Consider the following 20,813-nt stretch of genomic DNA (forward strand, 5'->3'; position numbering starts at 1 on the left):
GGTTTAATTCTTTCTTGTGCTCTTGGCTAATATTTGGAGGAGAGATGCCCCCCCTTATGGGTATTTAGAGGTGGATGTCTTACTTCAAGATATAAAAATAAGAAGAAATGTTATCCAATAGCTCCATCCCACTATAAGAAGATGTGAATTTTGATAAATGTCTCAAGGATGTGTCAAGTGTTTTAACTCAAGCACTAGGATAAATAAGTGATAAGTCTACATACTTATCATAGGGCCCATCTACAATCTTATTGCTATATTATTTTGGTTGTAGCTCTGAACCTCGAGAGGGCTTCCCAAACCTACCCCATTCGCAAACCTCTCCTTTTATCAAAAGCCAAAAGCATGCAAAAAGGTGATAAAAGTGATCAAAAGCCAAAAGCATGCAAAAAGCTTTTTATTTTTCTCATGTTTAATCACACACTCTTTCTTCCCCCTCCCCTTTTTAATTACTCCCTCCACCCCCCCCCCCCCCCCCCCCCCCCCCCCATCTTTTAATTTAATCAAACTTTTCACTAACGTCTCTTTCTCCTCCTATTTAAACCAAAACTCTCTCTCTCTCTCTCTCTCTTTCTCAGATATATTAAACTTTTCTTCTTATTTTTTTACTCCTCTTTTAATTAAATATTTTAAAAAACCTTTTTAAAAATTCTTTTTTCAAAATTAAACATTTTTAAAGTTGTTCTTTGAGAGAGAGAGAGAGAGAGAATTATGGAGAGAATAAATAAAATTTAAAAGAGATAGATAATTAAAAAGGAAAAAAGGATAAGAGAGAGAGAGAGAGAGATAGGAGAGAGGGGCAGAAGAAAAGGGGAGAGAGAGAAGGTGTAGAGAGAAGAAAAGGAGAGAGAGAATTATAGAGATGACAATTTAAACGAGAAAAAAGAAAAAAATGAGAGAGAGAGAGAGAGAGAGAGAGAGAGAGAGAGAGAGAGAGAGAGAGAGAGAGAGAGAGAGAGAGAGAGAGAGAGAGAGAGAGAGAGAGAGAGAGGGAGAAGGAAAAGAGAGGAGAGAGGGGGAGAGAGAAGAAAAGCATGGAGAGGAGGGAGATAAAATTTAAAAGAGAGAAGAATTTTTAGAGAGAGAGAGAGAGAGAGTACTAAAATAAAAGGGAGAGAGAAAGAGATGAAGGAGAGAGAGAGAGAGAGAGGGGGAAGGGAGAGAGAGAGGGGGCAGAGAGAGAACTATAGGAGGAAAAATCAAATTTAAAAGAGAGAGAATAAAAAAGGAAAAAAGAGGAGAGAGAGAAAAGGAAAAGAGAGGAGAGAGAAGAAAAGCAGGGAGAGAAGGGAGATAAAATTTAAGAGAGAGAGAGAATTATAGAAAATTCAAATTGAAAAGAGAGAGAAAATAAAAAAGAAAAAAGGAAGGGGATAAGAGAGAGAGAAGAAAAGTGGGGAGAAAAGGAGAGAGAGCAAAGATTAAATTTAGAAGAGAGAAGAAATTTTTTTAAAGAGAGAATGAAGAGAGAGAAAGAAGAAGAAGAAGAGAAAAAAAAGGAAAAAGGAGGAGAGGGAGAGAGGAGAAAAGGAGAGGAGAGAGGGGGGAGAGAGAAATAGAGAGAGAGGGGTCTCTTTCTTTCCCTTTTTAAATCAAAAGTTTCTCTCTCTCTCCCCCTCTCTTTTCCCCCTCTTTTAGGTAGATTAAACTTTTTAAGTTAAACTTTCTTCAATTTTTCTATTTTTTCTATTTTAAATAAATATTTTTAAAAGCCTTCTTAAATTTTTTCTTTTGATTAAACATTTTAAAAAGCTTTTCTTTAAATTTTTGATATACTTTTTCATATACTTTGAGTGAGAGGGAGGAAAGGGAGAGAGAAAATTATAGAGAGAGAAAAGGTAAAATTTGAGAGAGAGAAAATAAACCAAAATAAAAAGAAGTGAAAGAAAAAAAAATAGATATAGAGAATTGGTAGAGAGGGAGAAAAAGAGAGAGAAAAAATTAGAAAGAGAGGAGGAAACGAGGGTAGAAAAAAAGGAGAAATGGATTATCGAGTAATTGCACGACAACTTCGCTTGCTGCTTTGTGGGGGCTATCACGAAGCAGCCTAGCATTCTTAGTAGTAAATATATATATATATATATATATATATATATATTTATACAATGCATGAGACATGCTTCTATATTTGAGGGTTTTTAAAATTTAAAAGTAATTTCCTTAGTGAACCCACATAAACAATCTGCTGCCAAAGGGCCCCTCCTCGAGGGGAGGCCAAAAGGTTAAATAAAAAACTTTGACAAAAGCCAAAAGCGTGCAAAAAGGTTAAATAAAAGACTTCGATAAAACCCTTGATAAAAGCCAAAGCGTGTGCCCAAAAAGGACTTGTGGCTGAGACTACAGCTAACTTCGTGTGACACCACGTGTCAGCTCGTGAAACATTCAGAGAAATGCTGAGCCTGACGATCGATCAGACAAAGGTCCTTCCAGCTTCAGGCCGTCACGCAGCTCCAAATGGCTTACAGCAGCTTGCGCCCGGATTATCTGCACAAATTAGGGTATCCAGTCCCTCAGAACCAGCTGCTGCCACCACAGTTTTCCTGTATAGCCTACAGGAAGGGACATACGTACTCTAGGAAGCTCTCCTGCGGGCCTTTCCTTCCATTTCGTGGCTGCACAGGGAGGTCGAGGAAGCTTTTCGGCGTCTTTTCAGAGTCATCTGCACATCAGAGCATTGGTACAGGCTCCAAAATTAGCCCAGAAGCAGATGAGGAGATTGATGATCTGGGAAAACATGAAGAGGAGCTTACTGCAAATACCGATATTTGGGAGGGAATTCCTCACAGATACAAACTTATCTTCACAACATCGATTGCATTTGTTATTTGTAACATGGACAAGGTATATATAAGATGCTTTCTTGTATGTAAATGATGTGTTTTGAAGATTGCACAGCTGCTTTAGCAGTCTCAATTGTAATTTATCAGTTTGCTGATGCTCATGCCCACTTTTTAATGCATAAAAGAATGCACTAGCACAACTTTCACTGCATGTCATAGCTGTATGCTCATGATTGCATATGAACTTGAAAGCAACTCTCATATAATTGAACATTTTGTCAGCCCTAGGAAGCAAGAAGCTTTTGCTTTTCAGCTGTTCTAAGGACCCTTGCCTAGGGCTTGGTACTCTGAATACCATTGCAAATACTTGCACATCTCCTCGGCCCCCCAAACAACTAGCATTGGCTGAAAAACCTAGGTAAAATTACAACAAGAAATGAGGGAATAGGTTACTGGCAAGACATCTCAGGGAATGAGTGATAGGCATGCCTCTTGTCTTCTATGCATGATCTCTAAATTACCCGGGAGCTTGTTCCCTGTGTCTCTTAGGCCAGGAATATTCTCAGTCCATATGTATGAAGGTGTCATTGAGATGGAAGTACTCTACTGATCTATGGCCTCTTTGCATCTGGCCCTCCTTATATAATAATGCTAGCAATGGTATGGATCTACTGCATGTGTATGGAGATTGAATTCTCTCAGGTGGAACCTACTTTACTTCGGTTTGATGATCAGAGTGCTGTTGCTTGCATGATGCACATTGAGGTTCAATACTGCTATGTTCGAGGGTGGATCTTGGATTTTGAGTTGGAGGTGGTCTATTGTCCTACAGTGGATGTCTTCATGAAGCCTCTACCACAATCTTCCATGCTTCATCACATGCATCTCCTTGGCCTTCAGCCACTCCCCGGATTTGAGAGGGGGTGTTATCACTTTATGTATACATGCATGCCATCTCTTGGTTGTGAGCTTTATTAGAATTTGAAGGAGACAAAGGACCTCTTGCAGTTTTGCATTGCATTTTTGAGTACATAAGTTTGCATTTATGGCAATGTATTCACTTTGTACTGGACAGGAACCATTTTTTGTTTTGTGCATATGTGGCATGCTAGCGACTTTGGGCAGGAGACTCTTTGATCAGGTCCGATCTAATTTAATGCATTCAGCCGCATTCAGCCTGACACATTCAGTAGTCCATGCCTCCATGCTTTTGCATTCAGTATGCTTTCTCAGTATCCTACTGCCTGTTTCGGCGTCCTCATTGATGCACAGCAGCAGTGTGCAGGGACTAATCAGCAGTGTCTTGTATTCAGCCTTCTTTTTCAGATCAATGCAGCTTCATTTGTTCATTCTGTGCGTTCATCATATGTCTCTCCCCTTCCCTTTGTATGTTCGCGATCTTCTTCCATTGCGCACTCTCACACTCTTAGCTTGTCTTTGTTTCTTTGGGCTTCTTTGCTCCGGTCTTTGTCTAGCATTAGTGTGCACATGTTGTTGTTGATGCTGCCTCCTTTGCCTATGCACTGTCTTTTGCACATTGCATCACTTGTCTTGATACTGTTAGCATTGTACATCACTTGGGTGGTAGAGCTCATAGCTAGAGGGCATTTCTTATCTGAGTTAAGTGCATTTAATGCTGGCCAACTGCATTTCAAGCCAAATTTAATGCTGGCTGACCTGACCATTTATTTATATTTTCTCACCCTATTTATTGGCTGCCTCTCATTACTGATCACTGATTCATACAAGCACACTTTCCTTCCTGATGGAGAGAGGAAGATTGCAACTCTTTGCTGGTTGCCCACAGTCGGTGCCTTTCTACACACTCTTGAGCCTTGGTATATGGATTCCATTTCCTAAGTCTATTCTCTTTAAGTTCATGTGTTCTTGTTGTTCTACTCGGTTCTTTTTCTCAATGATAGTATGACCAATGGGCCTTTCTACATATATTTTCATATTCCAAAGTACTCAACTAGCAGTTTAATCAGCTCTGTCTCTTTGTTTCCATTGCTGCACACCATTCGGACATGGTGTCAGAGCTGAAGTTGCGTGTGCTAGTTGCTGTGTATGACTGCTGTTTCAGGTTTGACTGTACATGTAGACTGCCCTAGAGTTTGCGTTTTGCTGTTTTCTTGATCTGGCTGGCCTGGGTGTCAATTTCTATAGCACAGTGCCAGTTTTCAGCATCCAGACAGCCTGATTTTTCAGTGCTGAACCTGTTTTTTGCTGCCACAACTTCATAGATGGACCATCATTTTCACATTAGCTGCTGACATTTTGACATTCTATGCAATCATTTCCCAATTTCTTTTTTGCAGGCCTCAGTTACCTCAGCTTGATCTCAACACACTTCAAGGTAGGGTCACCTGTATTGGTTGAGGTGCTTTCGTCATTACACTCTCTTCACATGTGTGTTGCTATCTTGTCTAAATCGTTATCTTTTCTTGGACTATTGAACTCGTAGTATTGGGGCGTTCATCCTAAGTGTATTCTCTCTTATACCCCTTACCTTATGTTCTTTGCATCTAATCTACAATGGCTCCTTTATACTGCAATATCGATGACAAGTTTAAAAGGCATGGACCATCTAACTTGGGGTTAGCGATGAAAGCTTGGTTTGTGTAGATGCGATTTTGGTACATTGTTTTAGGATCTTCCTTGCATCCTTGAAAACCATCTCCTCTTTCAACCAATGGGATGAAGAAAACTATGACGAGTAGTTCTTGATCAAGACAATGATGCCACCAAGGCATACTCACAACTTTTCTTTGGTGCATCTCAAAGGAAACATTGTTGGTGGTTACATCCTGTAAGACATCGCCAGAGGTGCAAAGAAGCTTTAGCTTGTGTACGAGGCTTTGACGAACATGAGTGCTGTGACTCTCCATGGCCAATTGCAGATTATTTGATTCAAGATGACTAATACGATTCAGCCATTCCTTCTTAGGTTGACATAGATCTAGGATCAACTTTGCCACATGGAGTCGGCTCTTCTTGAAGCCGATCTTGTGGGGATTGTACTCTACAAATTACCTCTAGAGTTTGATGGCATTGCCAACATTTTATGAGCCCAAACATTGATGACACTTATTAGTTTTGGATCGTATGACTTCAATGCTACTTGAGCATGATGCTTCTTTGTGCTTAAAAGTGAGATTACCATCTCGTTTTGGCAATCACTCTTTAGATGCTTTTGTCAGAGGGGTGACAAGTAGAAGAAGAAAAGTTAGTGCTACCATTGTGGTGAGAATGGGTATCCTTGAAAGGATTTCAAGAAACTAGCAATGTTATTGAATGAGAAGGAGAAGTAGAAGAAGAAAAAGGATAAGGACTCCTTCAATGAATCATTGTTCTTAGATTTTGACTTCAACTCTTGGCATGCAGTGAAGACCATGCTGCCCTATGTTTTTTGAGCCCTAGTGGTGTTGTCATCCCTCAAAGTCTCTAGTGCTAGAGAGAGAGAGTATGAGATGGTGGTGGTGGTGCCTTATTTCAGCATGTGGAGGTTGGGAGAGGAAAAAAAGAGCTGTTGCTGCAATTTTCCAGCCATTGGAGGCTGTCAAAGAGTTGCTCCCAATCGATCAAGAGGCCATTGGAGGTAGGTGACAACCCCTATAGGCTATCTACACGTAGGTGACAACAATTTTGGGAACCACAAGGGTAGGTGACTACTTGTGGGGCTCTGGTTGATGGTGAATTGTAGTAAATCAGCCATTCACAACAAGGCAACATTAACTTTTAGCCAATTTTGGCGATGAAACTTTGAAATTTCTCTCTCTTTAGTTTCCTCTCCATTCTCTCAGCCAAATCATAACTTGCCTTCAAATCTTAGCCAAATTTAGTCCTAAGACAGTGCAATTAAAGAATTTCTATTGCTAAACCCTAATTTACAATAGAAATTAGGGTTTACCAGCCATCTTGGGAAGAGTCGTTAGAAATTGGGGCCTAATACTCAAAATTCAGTAGCTGAAATTTTGGGATTTCAAAGAATTTCAAGAGACCAACCAGCCAACACTAAGTTTGGGGCAGAATTTTTCATTCAAGGATTGTATATGGGGCTCTTGTTGATGGTGGGCTGTAGTAAATCAGCCATTCACAGCAGGGTAGCAATAAATTTCAGCCAATTTTGGTGACGAAACTTTGAAATTTCTCTCTTCGGCTTCTCTCCATTCTCTCAGCTAATTCAGAGCTTCCCTCAAGAGTTCTCAGTCAAATTCAGTCCCAAGAGGGTGTAATTGAAGAATTTCTGCTGCTAAACCCTAGTTTATAGTAGAGTTTCTAGCTACCCTAGGAAGAGTGGTCAGAAATTGGGGCCCAGTACTCGAAATTCAGCAGCCAAACTTTTGGGATTTTGGAGAATTTCAAGAGGTTAGCTAGGCAACATCAAGGTTTGGGGCTAACTTTTTCATCAAAGGAGTGGATTGAATGCCAATCGCCAAGAAATTCAAGGAAAAATTGGTTTGAAGACTTGCTTAGTTGCTATGGACAACAAAATGTATTGAAGATTGAAGGAGATTGGGATGAACCTTAGTGTATTTTAACCTTTCGGAATACAAGTTAAAGAAATACCACAAGGGGCGCTAATTTTGGGGCCAATTGGGTGTCCAATGTCGAAGATCAAGTGGTAACATTTGCATTTTCAGTTTATGCAAATATTATGCTTGCTAATTAGTTCTTAATTAGATTATTTACCACCCTATCTGAGAAGGAAGGCTAGTTTCACTAGTCACCCACAGCATGTGTCTTTGTACACACTCTTGTGCTTTGGTATATGGATTCTATTTCCCAAGCTCATTATCTTTGAGATCATGTGTTCTTGTTCTCTTTTTTAGTTCTGTGTGTGTATAATAGCTCTATCTCTTTGCTTCCATTGCTCCACATGATTTTGACATCTTTTGCTTTGCCCTTTTTTATCCTTCCTTTTTCCTAGAAGTATGCATGTTTTGAAAAATTCTTTTGAGGAGCTTTGCTTATCCAAAATAGAATTTTGTGGTGCTCTAGTCATCCAATTATCTAGTTTATGTTGATAATTTCTAGGTATGGTATATTTTGCATGTGTGAGAGTATCCTTCGCAACAACATCAAAATCACAAGATTGATTAACATTCATTAAATGCTAACACACTTGGCTGTTTTTATTTCCTCTCCAAAGAGCCAACGTCCATAGTCTTGAATTACCATTTGCATACATTGTACAAAATGAAACCAAGCAATGCGTATGCCTTCAAAAATCTGTTCATGCAAATAGCACAAAAAGTATAATGCTAATATAACCATGACTTGTTAAGAAAAGGTGCCTATCATATAATGGAGTATCCTTCATGTCCATGCCAAAGAAGGCCCAACTGTAAAGGAGCATGATCAGAAAGCCACTGATCATGATCAGTACACAAATACCAATGATTCAATTTGGTCCATACATAGTTAAGAGCTTCATGATGAAACATAAAGCCTGATTAACCAGGATGCACATGTTGCCATAAATCTAAAGCATTCAATAGAGCATTTCAGCCCCATTTATGCCTTACCAAAATGAGAATATGGTCAGGGCAATCCAAAGTAAGTGCTACATTGTTTCCAAAGAATGCAAGCATATCTAGGGCAAGGTTCAGAAGGGATTGCATGGGGTAATTGTTGCAAAGGGAATGTTTAACATAAACGGAAGGGCTGGTATGATAGAGTCAATGCACGTATGCATTTGTACATGCTTGGTTGTATGTATGTAGAGATATAGGCTTTTGCATGTAGACATGATGTATGCAACCGTTTAGGGTATGAATGGATGTATGCATGCAAAAGATGCATGATGCTGGACACATATATGCATCATTGTGCATATTACTTATCAGCATGTTTCTTTCTTTAATTTCTTTTGCCTCCATTGGTGATTGCAAGTGAGAGTAAGAGAGTTGCTCTCTTTCCATTTCAATGTTTATTAGGAAGGCTTTGAATTTCTCAATTGTAAGATTATAGCTTGAGATTTGCATATATCATCACCATCCTTCTGATAGAAAATGTTGGAGAATCTATTAGCTGCCACAAATTTGTGTGTTGTCTAGATTCAAACAGATAAGTAGTTTCCTGTCGTGCCTTTGTTGCTCGTGTGTTTTTGTTTGTGAAGGAACCACACTTGGAAGATTCTTTGAGTATCTATTCTATTGGTTGTCTTATGAAGGTTAATATGAGCATTGCAATCATTCCCATGTCAAATCAGTTTCATTGGAATGCTTCAACAGCAGGGTTGGTGCAGTCTTCATTTTTTTGGGGTTACGCTTTGAGCCAGTTGCCAGGAGGATGGCTTTCAAAAAAATTTAAAGGGGAGTAAGTATCACTCTCATCAAAATCTCAGTTGAAAGATTTCAAAGTTATTCTATGAACAAGGTTTAGAGAATGATTTCCAAATAGCAAACACCTATTCTTTTAGGTTGTGCTAATTCTGTGAGGGCTAGAAATCAGAGAAATGGTCTTTAGATGGAGTGGAAAAACTGAACTCCTAAATAGTTTAACACTGTTTAGACACAAATAAACAGTTTTCTTTTTCCCCTTTTCGGAGACACAAATAAACAGTCTTAGTAGATTATAATTCACATTTCCAAAAACTAATGTGGGAGTTTCAGTCCATTGCTTTGACCATATATTTCTTTGATCTTAGTTTCATGTTGATAATTCTTTGTAGCTTCACATGCTTTGTTGTACATGTTAGTTATCCTCCAAGGAAAGAAAGGTGTTTTCTGATAAATTGTTGTTTTAGAATCAAATTTCCCCACATGTTTTAGTCATGTTGTTGCTTATATCCCTATAGTTGTGTGCAATTTTTTCTTGCTGAATTTACGGTTAAGCTGAATTAAGTGTTTGCTAAAATGTGGTCTATTGCCCTTTGGGCTTCCAAAGGCCTATTTCATGGCTTTGTTGCCGGGACATCGCTATCTTTGTAATGGAGGTGAGATTGTGGTCATCTGGAGAAGCAAACACATGCATTTTGGCTTTGCTCTAATTGAATTACAGCAAGGTTTTTACTCGCTGAATACGGTGTACAGCAAGGGGCAAATAGTAAAAGATGTCATATAATAGTGGTAATGGGAATGAGGAACATGAATCCCCTCCTAAAAGGCACTCAACACATGGTTTTGAGTCACTAAATGCTGAAAGTGCTTCAAGACAATGAGCAACAAATGCGATCAGTGAGCATTTAGCTCAATCACATGTAAGTCCAAGGTGCTCAAGAAGCCAATGCAATGTTTAGGGCATAGTTGGGCAAGTGCTGTTATCAACTTGCAGTAGTTAATTCAGCATTCCTAATTTACTGAATTTATGCAGTCAGTTCCTGATGTTAAAGGGAAAAAGGTTGCTTCACATTCTAAACGGCCAAATGTGGCTCATGGGTCATCTTTTCAGCTAGAAGTATTGCATACACCGGCACTTGTAATGCTGAATGTGCTGGGAACTCTAGTCCAACAGCATGATTGTCCTTTAGGGAATAATGTGTAGTGTATTCCTCGTGAACAACAAACAAATCCTCAACCATCTATGCATCTAGGTTATTTTGGGGATGGATCAGTGTTTGAGGCTATATATGCTACTACACCCACAAATGTTGGCATGCAAAATGCAGCTGGTTTTCAACCACCTATGTTAGGTGTTCAAGGAAATTATCACGTGGCATTGCCACCCGAAATGCACACCGGCATGTATGGTAACATTGGTATGCAACTAGGAATACAAAGATGTTTGGTCAATTGGGAGGTCCTGCTATGGGCATGTGGCTTGCTTGGGTGCAATTTTTTCGAGCATTCAAAAGTGTCCAAGGCAACCACTTTCTTAGAAGGGAAAGCGCTTTAGTGGTGGACAACCCTTTCATGCAAGCCAATGCATTAGTAACTAAGGTGCATTTTAAACAAGTTTTCTCTTTCCAATGGCTCATAAACACATTTGAAGTGGATGTGATAACAGCTTTGCCTCAAATTGGATGTAATTCATTATGTTGAATTGGAACAGTATACAAACAAATTTTGGGCAGCTTTGCTATTAGTTAGCTCTTTTCACGAGGTTATGATGGTTGAAATAGAGACCCACTGTTGTGGTCTACCCAAAGAAATCTGCAACTATTGTACTAGAGAAAAGTGAACAACATGGGTTAATTGATTGAAAATGCAAATATAGCTTATGCATTGATAAAAGGCCATGCCATAAGATTTAGGGGCAACAAAGATGCTCAAAGAACAATGCTGAAAATAAAAGCAGCAAGATTGAATTTTTGGATAGTAAGTTTAAATCCTCAAAAAAGAGTCAACAAGCTGAATATTAGTCATTTTTTCAAAAAGGTAGATAAGGCAAAAGGTCATTTGCTAGTGCTAAGAAATCTAGCAGAAAAGAAGGCATTGTATGATGCAAAGAAATGCTATGTTTGTGAAAAAGAGGGACATATAGTATGTGAATGGCCTGAACGTTAAGTCTAAAAACCATGTAGATGACAACAAGAATAAAAAAGGCAAGAAGCATAAAACTTTAGCTAGATTGGTATTTGATCTTATTGGTGAGCAACTGTTGTGACAGAGTACAATGGTGTGTGAGACAGGAATGGAGCAGGAATAGAGCTAAGAGTGAGAGTGAGGGAATCCAAGATGAGTGTATCAGTGTGTACAATACACAAAGAATAAAAATGTATTTATATGTTAGGGTACAAATAAGGCTGTGTTCACATCCATAAGTTTATACACACGGAGATCAATGGGACTTTACACCCAATAATCTCCCACTTAAAGGCCCGAAGTGGCATCTTTAAGCTAGCCAATTTCCACTAATCGAATGCAATGCTCACGTTGCAAAACTTTTAGTGAGAACATCTATAGGGCTATCTTGGGTTTTGACCTTAGTCAGTGTGACAAGACCATCATCCAAGACTTGTCGAATGAAGTGATACCGAACATCTATGTGTTTGGTATGTTCATGAAACATGGCATTCTTAGCTAGACATATTGCACTCTGGCTATCACAACCAAGCACTAGAGTATGTGAAGAAAGGCCAAAATCCTTGACCAAACGGCCAAGCCAAATAGCTTCCTTGGAAGCTTTTGTGGCTGAAATATATGTCAGAGGTAGAGTCATCCCCTAGTCAGACAGTGTTAGGGTTTTTGCACAGTACAATAGTATACAACATACGGCAGAGGACACGTCAGCAGCAGGATGCCACGTCAGCACAATAGCACAGCAGCACAACTGCAGTCGGACAGTTTTTTATTGTTTTTTAATGCAATCATTTAATGTAGTCGACCTAGTGCTGGTATTTTCTATTTTCTGGCTATAAATAGCCAGTTGGTGGCACACTCAGTCATTCATTCATTTCAGATTCTGGTCTTGAGATTTGTTGGTTGAGACAGACTGTGCTTGGGCTGACGGAGATCGAGGTCATCAAGTCGGAGACACACACAGATATTTCCTCTGCCCCCGTGTATATTTCTGCACTCTTATACAACATATTAGAGTGCAGATTTTCTGCGTTTACAGTCTCCTTTCTCTCTCTCCTCTCTATGTTCACTCTCTCACAATCTATGTTCTACGCTTCCGCATCGCTGCACTGTGACATGGTATCAGAACGGTGAAGATGGACTGACTGAGGGCTGAACCTATCTGAAGAGGAGATCTCAGTGTGACACAAGACTGCGTTTCCAGGATTCGAGGGCGAGCGGGAGGGCTGCGCATTGGATCAAGGTTGAAGCGAGCGTGGGCGTGCGGGAAAGGTGTCTAATCGGTGAATTTGTTGCAGGTTATTGTTGTTCGAAGGGGAGGAAGGCTGCGTTTGAGGCCTTCCATTGCAGATTTTACCTTTTCATTGCCTCCAGCAGGTGAAGAAAGTTTGGGCAGCGGAGGAACCAGCCCTAGAAGGCTGTGTTTTCATAGTCAGAGGGGGCTGATTTTGCGTTTGTGCAAGTATTGCAGGTTAACATGTCTATAGAGATTGATTTGGAGTTCCAGGTGATCATGGATAGGAAGATGCTTGTCCTACCGGCTCTTCCATTGGATCAAAAGCTTGATGGTGACAACTACCGCATCTGGCGGGTGATGATGTTGGCCATTTTGGAGTCTTATGATTTGGCGGAATTGGTGATGGAGGAGATTAATAGGCCCTCGGTGAGGGATGAGTCCAAACTCTCTTCCAATTCTCGTGCGGAGTTGACCAAGGCCCAGTCTCATTGGGATAAACTGACTGCCAGGATTCGATCTTTTCTATTTCTGTCTTGCACTACAGCCGTGATAGCTCACATCGAGCACTTGACGGTGGCTCGAGAGATATGGCTGGAGCTTGATCAGATGTACAACCGGATGACCCTCATGAAGAGGGTTTCTTTGGAGGTGCAGATGCGGACCTTGTTCGTGAATAAGTTTTCTTTGCTTCGGGAACACATCAACAAGCTTCGGCAGCTTCAGATGCAGGTTCAAAATGCGGGGAAGCCTATTTCCTCCGAAGACATGGTGATTACTTTACTGTCCCAGTTGCTGCCACGATTCGGTACCTTTTATTCCGGTCTTATTGCATCAGGGCGGGAGTCAACTCTTTGGTGGGAAGAGTTGGTTCCTATGGTCTTGGATCAGGAGGAACGGTTGAAGGGACATAATGCTTCCAAATCGGAGGCTTTGGTTGGTCAAGCCTCTCAGAAGAAGGGGAAGGACCAAAAGAAGAAGAAGGAGGAGGACAACAAATCTAAGAAAGACAAGGAGAAGGAATCGACTTGCCGTATTTGTGGAAAGACCAGTCATTGGAAGAAGGATTGCCCTGACAAAGATAAGAAGGACACCAAGAAGAAGGACACAAAGGATTCTGGAGCAGTGGCTGCACCCTCATCAACTGCTTTTCTACACTTAGCCATCATTGAGGACTCTACACTGAAGACTTCTGATACTGCGATGACAGCTCCCCAGGCTCGTGAGTGGATCATGGATAGTGGTGCCTCCTGGTACATGACTCCTTCTCTCGTTGGTGTTGCCCATTTGCGACCTTCGCGTGGGTAGATTCTCATTGGATACAGCTCTTCTGTGTCTATTGCTGCGCGGAGTGAGATGCAACTTATTCCATATGGACGTGGTGGTACCCATACTTCTGAGGTGTTGGATGTGCCAAGTTTGGAGTATCATTTACTTTCGGTCCATAAGATTTGTGCTCTTGGCCTCTTGGTGGAGTTTGATAGTGATACTGTTCGAGTCCTTGATCGTGGATCGAGGAAGGTTCTCTCTATAGGGTATGAGGAGAATGGCGTCTACAAATTGAAGTCTTCTTCATCTCTTACTTCTCTTCTTCTTACTTCTCAGACACAGTCCAAGCTATGGCATGCTCGGTTTGGCTACCTGAACTACGAGTACCTTCGGAAGGCATCGTGAGGGTCGTTTGTCCGAGGATTGCCGGACATAGTGGTGAGCCATTAGCCATGTGTCTCTTGCATTTGTGGGAAATTGCATCGGGATGTGATTCCTAACAAAGCTTCTAGGCGGTCTATTTCACTCATGGAGCTTGTATCTACGGATCTTTGTGGCCCGATGAGGACCGAGTCCTTGAAGGGGAGCTTGTAATTCATGTTAATCGTAGATGACTACAGCAGGATGACTTGGGCCTGTTTCTTGACTTTGAAGTTGGAGGCTTTCTCTCACTTCAAGGATTGGCTTCTCTTTGAAGAGAATCGTTCTGGTCGGCGACTGAAGACCTTGCTTTCGAAAAGAGAGGTGAATTTATGTCTAATGAGTTTGCTCGTTTTTGTTCAAATAGGGGTATTTACCAGGAGTTTGCTAACACCAACACTCTCCAAGAGAATGGTATTTTGGAGCGAAAGAACCGAAGTGTGATTGAGATGGCGTGCACCATGATGGAGCACCGATAGACACCTCAGTTTCTGTGGGCCGAGGCAATGGCTATTGCAGTTTACATCCTCAATCGATCTCCCACTTTGGCTGTTGACAAGATGACACCTTTTGAGGCTTACTTTGGGACTAAGCATGATGTCTCTTATTTCAGGATCTTCGGGTGTGACGCTTATGTACACATCCCGAAGACATAGCATGACAAGTTCGAGGCGGCTTCCCGACAACAGGTTATTGTTGGCTATAGCTCCCAGTCCCAAGGTTATTGTTTGTTTGATCCTGTCAAGTGGGATGTCTACACGAGCCGCGATGTGCGGTTCGTGGAAGTTCCGACCACAGAGGGGAGTCAGGAGCACCCCGTTCTTGGAGATCCAAGGGAGAATTGGGCTCCTGAGACAGCTCCTTTGGAGCCAGAGTCTTTTGATGGATATTCTTCTTCTGATTCCGAGTCTTCCCTTCCGTTGGCCACCCTCGAGGAGATTCTACCAGGTGGATGTTCCTGAGTCTTCTGCAGATGGAGAGCAATGGGGAGAGGTTCGTCCTCCTCCTCGTTGGGCTTGTGACACACTCCGTGATTCAGGGATTGAGGCGGTCCTTGAGGAGTGGGAACCGCAGGATGGACCGCGGAGGTCATGGAGGAACCGGGCACATTCTTCGGAGCTTGTTTGCTCCAACTATTGTTTACTGACCCGTGTTATGCAGGATCGAGAGCCCACTTTAGTGAAGGAGGCTTTGTAGTCTAATCATTGGCGGAAGGCCATGGAAGCTGAGTTGGAGGCTATTGAGAGGAATGGCACTTGGTCTCTTGTGCCTCGTTCCTCTCACAAGAAGGTGATTGATGTCAAATGAGTCTTCAAGACCAAGTACCTTAGCGATGGTTCTTTGGACAAGCACAAGGCTTGCCTTGTTGCTAAAGGTTTTGCTTAGCGCCCAGACATTGATTTCCATGATACTTTTTGCCCCCACTGCTCGGATGGCGACTATTCGAGCTGTTCTTGCATTGGTTGGCCATAGGAGATGGCCTGTCTATTAGTTGGATGTGAAGTCGGCCTTTCTGAATGGTGACTTGTAGGAGGAGATCTATGTTGAGCAGCCTCCTGGCTTTGGATCCTCGGATGGGAAAGTTTACAGGTTGAAGGCCTTGTATGGCCTCAAGCAGGTTTTCCATGCATGGAACGAGAAGATTGACTCGTTTCTTCGGTTGAAGTTGGGATATTGGCGCTCCAAGGCTGATCCGCAGCTTTATGTACACACTTCCGAGGTTGGTCATGTGTTGTTTGTGTTGTATGTTGATGATTTGATTCTGATAGGGGATCATGCACAGAAGGTCCGAGAGACCAAGACAGCTTTACATTAGGCATTTGAGATGACGGATTTGGGGCTTCTTCATTTCTTCTTGGGTCATGAGATTTATCAGTCTCAAAGGGGGATTTTCATCGCTCAGCAGAGGTACATACAAGAGCTCTTGGTGCCTTTTGAGATGTCGGCCCATTACTATTCCTTTGGATTCGAATTGGAAGGCCACTTCACAGTCAGATTCTCCCGTGATGGATGCTTCACGCTACCGTCAGTTGATTGGATCCTTGATTTGGCTTCTCAACACTCGCGTTGATCTTTGTTTTGCTATGGGTCTTTTGGCAGGGTTCATGACTGAACCCAAATAGGTGCATTGACAGGCTGCCATGAGGATTCTTCAGTATTTGAGGGGCACTTCTGACTTAGGGATTTCTTATCCTGTAGGTACAGATGCTTCTGATCTGGTTCTTGCAGGTTGGAGTGACTCGGATTGGGTTGGCGATGTGGACCACCGATGGTCTACTACAGGCTATTGTTTTACCTTGGGTACAGGTGTTATCTCTTGGAGTAGCAAGAAGTAGCTCACGGTAGCCCTTTCTTCTACTGAGGCGGTATCGGGCCGTGTCTTCCACCACATGTGAGGTTGTGTGGCTTCAGAGATTGTTGGAGGAGCTTGGCTGCCCCTAGACTTGTCCTACTCTTCTATGGTGCGACAATGAGAGTTGCATTGCCTTGGTGCGGAATCCTATATTCCATGCCCGGACGAAGCACATTGAGATCCAGTATCACTTCATTTGGGAGAAGCTTCTGGATGGGACCATTGATGTGGAGTACTGCAAGACGGAGGATAATCTTGCAGATTTGTTCACGAAGGCGCTTCCCCAGGCTTTACTTCATCAGCATTCCAGATCCCTCGGTCTGATGCCTCGTCCAGGATCTGAGAGGGGGTGTTAGAGGTAGAGTCATCCCCTGTACAGGCTGTGTTAGGGTTTCTGCATAGTATACAGCATATGGCAGAGGACATGTCAGCAGCAGGATGCCACGTCAGCATAGCTGCAGTTGGACTGTCTGCAGTTGGACAGTTTTTTATTGTTTTTTACTGCAGTCAGCTGCATTTAATGCAGCTGACCTGGTGCTGGTATTTCCTATTTTTTGGCTATAAATAGCCAGTTGGTGGCGTACTTAGTCATTCATTCATTTCAGATTTTGGTCTTGAGATCTGTTGCTGAGATAGACTGTGTTCAGGCTGATGGAGATCGAGGTCATCAAGTCGGGGGCACACGCAGATATTTCCTCTGCCCCCGTGTATATTTTTGCACTCTTATACAGCATATCACACTGCAGATTTCCTGCGTTTACACTGTCTCCTTTTCTCTCTCTCTCTTCTGTCTGTGTTCACTCTCTCTCAGTCTATGTCCTACGCTTCCGCATTGCTGCACTTTGATAATATATTCAGCCTTTGTGGTACTCAGTGCTATGATTTTTTGCAACCTTGAACACCAAGAAATAGCCCCACTAGCCAAAGTAAAGACATACCCACTGGTAGATTTTCTAGTGTCAAGATCTCCTGCCATGTCTAAATCACATAATTCCTATAACTCTTTTGTACCCTTTCCATATCAAGTACACTTGTCTTGTGTACCTTTTAAGTATCTAAAGATACATTTTACAGCTTCCCAATGTGGTTTGTTGGGGTTAGACATGAATCTACTAATAACAACTCCCACTGCATGAGCAATGTTAGGATGAGTTGCAACCATGGTGTACATCAAAGAACCACAAGTTGATGCATAATGTATGCCCTTCATAGTAGTAGCAGTTGCATTATCTTTTGGGCAATTAGCTTTGCTAAGCTTTGTATATGGCGGTAAAGGCATACCAAGAGGTTTAGCATCAGCCATATTAAATCTGTCAAGTAGTTTGCTAATGTACTTATCTTGTGAGAGAAACAAGTGTTGCCCTCTATATCTTTAATGCGCATGCCCAAAATGTGTTCAGCTACTCCCAAATCTTTCATTGAGAAGGCTGAACTCAGCTGACTTTTAAGAGCATGTAGAGTACTCTTATGCTGTCCTGCAATCAGTATGTCATCCACATATAAGACCAGCATAATAAGGCTTTCATCAGCAGTCTTTTTAGTGTATAAGCAATGATCTGCATGACTACGTTTGACTATGTTTGAATCCATGGCTGAGCATAAAATTATTAAACTTTTTTCACCACTGTCTAGCGGCTTGTTTTAGCCCATATAAGCCACGTTTCAGCTTACAAACTAAATGCTCTTTCCTTGGAATAGCAAAACCTTCGGGCTGTTTCATGTACATATCTTCATCTAGGTCACCATGAAGAAAATCAATCTTCACATCCATCTGATTCAACTCTAACTCCAAGGATGCAGTGAGAGCAAACAAAACACGGAGCGTAGTCATCTTTGCCACCGGTGAAAAAACCTGGTGGAAGTCTATGCCTTCCTTTTGTGTATAGCCCTCAGCAACCAAGCGTGCCTTGTATTTAGGCTTCCCATCAATACATTTCACCTTATAAACCCATTTATTAGGAATAGCTTTCCTATCCTTGGGCAAAGGTACAAGCTCCTATGTGTTATTCGCATACAGAGACTGCATATCTTTCTGTATCGTAAGCTCCCACTTTCTCTTGTTTTCACACGATCGTACCTCTGTAAATGTTAGAGGCTCACCTTCATCAGTCAATAAAATGCAATCCAAAGATGGCTGAAACATCTGTGGCTACCGTCTAACACATGTAGACCTTCTTACCTAATGATTTGTATAGTTAGGCAATGGGCCTACATCCTCAAGTATGTGCACACCATCACCTGGTGTGGCTGATTTTCAGCATTTTTTTGCTGCTGTAACCTGTTTTCAGCATGTTCTTCTTGCTGTCCTATTCCATCTTGTGCCTCTATTTATTGTCCATTATCTTCTAGCTGTAGCACAATGTCAGAGTGCAGCGGTGTGGAAGCGTAGGACTGAGAGAGAGAACGCAGAGAGAAGAGAGAGAAAGAGACAGTGGAAGATGAAGATCTGCTGTATAAAGTGTGTTGTATACAAAGATATGCAGATATATACACGGGCGCAGTGCGCTGGACTGCGTGTCTCCACCTCGACAATGCAACCTGTTGTTCACCTCGAAGTCCGCTGCAGTCTGCACCATCTCCTGTCTGAAATCTGTGAACAGAGACGGAATCTGCGCGAGCCTCCAGTCTGTAATCTGCGAGCAGAAGAGTGTAGGCAGAAGGCTGAAAACTCGGCTATAAATAGCCAGAATCAGGACGCATTAAATAGGCAGGTTGACTGCCGACTATACTAGTACAGGTCGGACTGCCACGTGGCAGTCCGACTGTGAATGTACGGCCAGTCTCTGATCTGCTAACACCCTCTCTTAGAGCCTGGGCGGGGCAGAAGCCTGAGGGATCTGGCATGTCTCTGAAGTAGAGCCTGGTGTAGCACCTTCGTAAACAAATCTGCAAGATTATCCTCCGTCTTGCAGTACTCCACGGTGATGGTCTCATCCAGAAGCTTCTCTTTGATAAAGTGGTACTGGATCTCTATGTGCTTCGTCCGGGCATGAAAAACAGGATTCCGTGCCAAGGCAATGCAACTCTCATTGTCACACTGCAGCAAAGTAGGACGAGTTTGGGGGCAGCCAAGGTCCTCCAACAATCTCCGAAGCCACATAGCCTCACATGTGGTGGAAGACGCAGCCCGATACTCCGTCTTAGTAGACGAAAGGGCTACCGTGGGCTGCTTCTTGCTACTCCATGATATAACACCTGCACCCAAGGTAAAAGAGTAACCTGTAGTAGACCGCCTGTGGTCCACATCACCGGCCCAATCTGAGTCGCTCCATTTTGCAAGAACAAGATCTGAACCACCTCTGCTTGTTGGATAATGAATCCCTAAATCACATATCCCCCTCAAATACCGAAGTATCCTCTGGGCAGCCTGCCAATGCACCATCTGAGGTGCACTCATGAACCCCGCCAAGAGCCCAACAACAAAACAAAGATCAACACGAGTGTTGAGGAGCCAAATCAATGATCCAATCAACTGACGATAGTGGGAAGCATCCGCCATGGGAGAAGCTGAATGGGAAGTGGCCTTCCAATTTGGATCCATAGGAGTAGAAATGGTCCGACAATCCTCCATCGCAAAAGAAACCAAGAGCTCCTGTACATATCTCTGCTGAGAGATGAAGATCCCCCTCTGAGATTGATAAATCTTATGGCCCAAGAAGAAATGGAGTAGACCCAAATCCGTCATCTTGAACGTCCAATGTAAAGCTGCCTTCGTCTCTTGGACCTTCTGTGCATGATCACCTGTGACAATCAAATCATCAACATACAATACAAAAAGCACACAACCAGCCTCGGAAGTGTGTACATAAAGCTGTGGATCGGCCTTGGAACACCGATATCCCAACTGTGACTGAAGGAACGAATCAATCTTCTCGTTCCATGCACGCAAAGCTTGCTTGAGGCCATACAAGGCCTTCTTCAACCTGTAGACTTTCCCATCTGAAGATCCAAAGCCAGCAGGAGGCTGCTCGACATAGATCTCCTTCTTCAAATCACCATTGAGGAAGGCCGATTTCACATCTAACTGGTAGACAGGCCATCTCCTATGGCCAGCCAAGGCAAGAACAGCTCGAATAGTCGCCATACGAGCAGTGGGGGCAAAAGTGTCATGACAATCAATCCCTGGGTGCTGTGCAAAACCTTTAGCAACAAGGCGAGCCTTGTGCTTGGCCAAAGAACCATCACTAAGGTACTTGGTCTTGAAGACCCATTTGATACCAATCACCTTCTTATTCGGGGGACGTGGCACGAGTGACCAAGTGCCATTCCTCTCAATAGCCTCCAACTCGGCT

At 42.4% G+C, this 20,813-nt stretch overlaps 1 protein-coding gene across 2 annotated transcripts in view; it reads left to right on the top strand.

The window, feature by feature from the left end:
* Positions 1 to 2,321: 2,321 nt before the first annotated feature.
* Positions 2,322 to 20,813, top strand: part of PHT4;5 (phosphate transporter 4;5) — a 191,989-nt gene continuing 173,497 nt past the window's right edge. For both annotated transcript variants that reach the window (XM_087664168.1, XM_087664169.1), the window contains exons 1-2: positions 2,322 to 2,841; positions 8,956 to 9,101. In XM_087664168.1, the coding sequence (XP_087520294.1) occupies positions 2,455 to 2,841; positions 8,956 to 9,101 (533 nt within the window). In that variant the 5' untranslated portion in view covers positions 2,322 to 2,454. The remainder of the gene's footprint in view (positions 2,842 to 8,955; positions 9,102 to 20,813) is intronic.

Source organism: Lygodium microphyllum, chromosome 23 (genome assembly GCF_053477565.2).
Source record: "Lygodium microphyllum isolate KBCC chromosome 23, Lygodium_microphyllum_v1.1.10, whole genome shotgun sequence".
Lineage (NCBI taxonomy): Eukaryota > Viridiplantae > Streptophyta > Polypodiopsida > Schizaeales > Lygodiaceae > Lygodium > Lygodium microphyllum.